This window comes from Microtus ochrogaster (genome assembly GCF_000317375.1).
Source record: "Microtus ochrogaster isolate Prairie Vole_2 chromosome 14 unlocalized genomic scaffold, MicOch1.0 chr14_random_1, whole genome shotgun sequence".
Taxonomy (NCBI): Eukaryota; Metazoa; Chordata; class Mammalia; order Rodentia; family Cricetidae; genus Microtus; species Microtus ochrogaster.
Window position 1 is genome coordinate 35261554 of NW_004949096.1, and position 2831 is coordinate 35264384.

Genomic DNA, 2831 nt, shown 5'->3' on the forward strand with positions numbered 1-2831 from the left:
GGGTCACCCTGTGATTGGCTGCCACCATCAGCTGACACCAGACTGCATCGAGATAGGCCCAGGGACCCTTATATGTGTGTGTGTATGTGCTTTATAGAGAAGGGAGAGAGAGAGAGAGAGAGAGAGAGAGAGAGAGAGAGAGAGAGAGAGAGAGAGAGAGCGCGAGTGAGCACACGTGGAAATTAGAAGACAACACTGTAGATTTGGTTCTCTCCTACCTTTACAGTCATGTTGCCAGCTGTCAGCATTACTTTAGATTTTCCCTATCTCTACCAAGTACTGGGGGTTGAATGTAGGATCCCACACGTTAGGCATATACCCCTACTATTGGGCTATATTCACAACTTTAATATTAATAGAAATTTATATTTGTTACCTTCTGTTTGCCTTTTGAAGACTGTACTGAAATTCTCTATGTAGAGCAGGCTGGCCTTGAATTCCCAGGGATCCACCTGCTGGGATTAAAGGCATGTGCCACCACAACTGGCTTATATTTGTTACCTTTTAGAAAGGCATATGCTTATTACATTATTTAATAAAATTAGAACTAAAATTTGTTAGTGCTTATTATTCTAAACATCAGTAGCTTGGATGAAGTATGCCAATGTAATGCTCTTTTAATAAGGAATGCATTTTCAATGATCTAAATTATACGAAAATTAATATGGATTCCAGATTAAAAATTCTCTAAGAAGCATCTTTTGTGGTACATGCCTTTAATTGCAGCACTTGGGAGACAGGCGGATATATCTGAGTTCGAGGCCAGACCTGGTCTAAAGAATAAGTTCCAAGACAGTCAGAGCTACACAAAGAAAACCTATCTCAGAAACAAAAAACCCCACAAAAACAACAACAACAAAAAACTATGCTTTTCAGAACAAAAAAACAAAAAAAAACCCATTAAACCAAACCATGAACATAACAATTCAAAAACATACCGTGTTAAACCAGAACTTTACAATTGGTGCATGATAAAAGGCATAAAACTTTCGTGTGATTGGAAGCTTTTTTGATTTAATATGCATCTCCATTTCATTCTTTCCTTCACTGCTGTCCAAAATCCTTACTTCTTTAAATACTTCCTAAAATTAAAAATATATATTTGGTATCTATTTACTCATAACAAACATAAATATACCTGCTCTGTGGTCCTCCATCCTTACCATAGGTATCTCTTCTGTTATGTTGTGAAAATTATTTTCACTGTCCTCCATAGTCATCTGATGAGCATCTTGAGATTGTGGGATATGGGACATTTCAGCCTTGGTTTTATACTCTAGCATTAATATAGCAGGTGGAACTAAAATGCTTAATATGACCTAGAATTTTGAGACATAAAAGTTTCCATTTTAAAACCTTTGAGAAGAAAACAGTAAGTTACATATGAATTATCTTTTGAGTGCTCCCAATTTTACCACAAAACTGTAGGAAAAATTAAAAATTCATTTTTCTTTACATACTGTATCATCTTAGTACTATGGTAGTGTCAGCATAGGTTGAATAATCAGTACAGAACGGTCCTTTAAATAAAATCGTAATTTGCTAAAAAATATTTTTATTTAGAGAAAACTTAAAACATTATGAAGGTGCTGTTGTTATTTTACCTGAGACCTCTCCTATAGCATGAAGACTCATTATTCAGTCATAAAAAAAAGTTTATTTCTAAAACTTTACATATCACTCTTACACAATCTTCTGCCTTCTAATTTTTTTACTATATTAAAAGATGTATGAGAAAATAAAAAGGAAGTTTAAAGTAGTACTTCTCATAAAGAAAAAACTAAAAGGACTAACCATTTTAACCAAATTCTTATCCTTAGGTCCTGTATACATTGATATGCTACACTAATCTATTTTATACTTTAGGCACATGGAGACATGCATTCAATACACCTCAATAATACATGAAGTTTGCAGATGATAGATCTGGAATTCTAAAAATTAATAATCACTCATTTCCTCAAGTTCTAATTGTCTATTATACTAGAAAATAATTTTACTGTATGTGTAGGCTAATTTGTATATAGTATGTATCTCATTATATACTTTAAATCGAAATCTAGTTATTTTTAAAATACCTTATACCAGGAATTTTTTCTCATATTGAGCCGTCCCATCCACATATCAGATAACAACATCTGTGTACAGGTGTGAGCTACAAAAGGTCTGAGTCTTGATGAAACTGCTAATTTAAGGCAGGTTGAATTACTCCAGTTTTTCAGTTCATAAGTGAGTAATTTCATAGCCATGGTTTCATCTTGCCTGAAGGATTGTTCCAGTAATTCAACTGCTAGTTGGCCAAAATCACTACAGAACAAAACAAAATAAAGAACAACAACAAAAACACTAAAGTATACTCAAGTAAAGAAACTGTAAGGTTGTTTTGTTTTTGCTGAGAATCAAACATGTTAGAGGCTGGGTAGTGGTGGCGCACACCTTTAATCCCAGCACTCAGGAGGCAGAGGAAAGTAGCTCTCTGTGAGTTCGAGGTCAGCCTGGTCTATAAGAGCTAGTGCCAGAACAGGGTGCAAAGCTACAGAGAAACCCTGTCTCAATAAACAAACAAACAGACAAACAGCATCTTAGAAACTCTACTACCAGCTGAGCATTGGTGGCACAAGCCTTAATTCCAGATTTAGGGGCCGGCAGATCTCTGTGAGTTCAAGGCCAGCCTGATCTACAGAGCAGAGTTCTGGGACAGTTTCCAAAACTTCACAGAGAAACCTTGTCTCAAACAACAACAAAAACAACAACAAAAAAATTCTACTGCCCTCTCCAAAAGAATAAATAAAATATAATTTAAAAATTAAGAGCTGGCCGGGCGATGGTGG

The 2831-nt window shown here is 35.3% G+C and overlaps 1 protein-coding gene across 2 annotated transcripts in view; it reads right to left on the reverse strand.

Annotated features, from left to right (window-relative positions):
* Positions 1-2831, reverse strand: part of Trpm7 (transient receptor potential cation channel subfamily M member 7) — a 91284-nt gene that overhangs the window by 38013 nt on the left and 50440 nt on the right. For both annotated transcript variants that reach the window (XM_005364421.2, XM_026787681.1), the window contains exons 17-19: positions 2079-2307; positions 1164-1319; positions 939-1082 (exon numbers count right to left, since the gene is read on the reverse strand). In XM_005364421.2, the coding sequence (XP_005364478.1) occupies positions 939-1082; positions 1164-1319; positions 2079-2307 (529 nt within the window). The remainder of the gene's footprint in view (positions 1-938; positions 1083-1163; positions 1320-2078; positions 2308-2831) is intronic.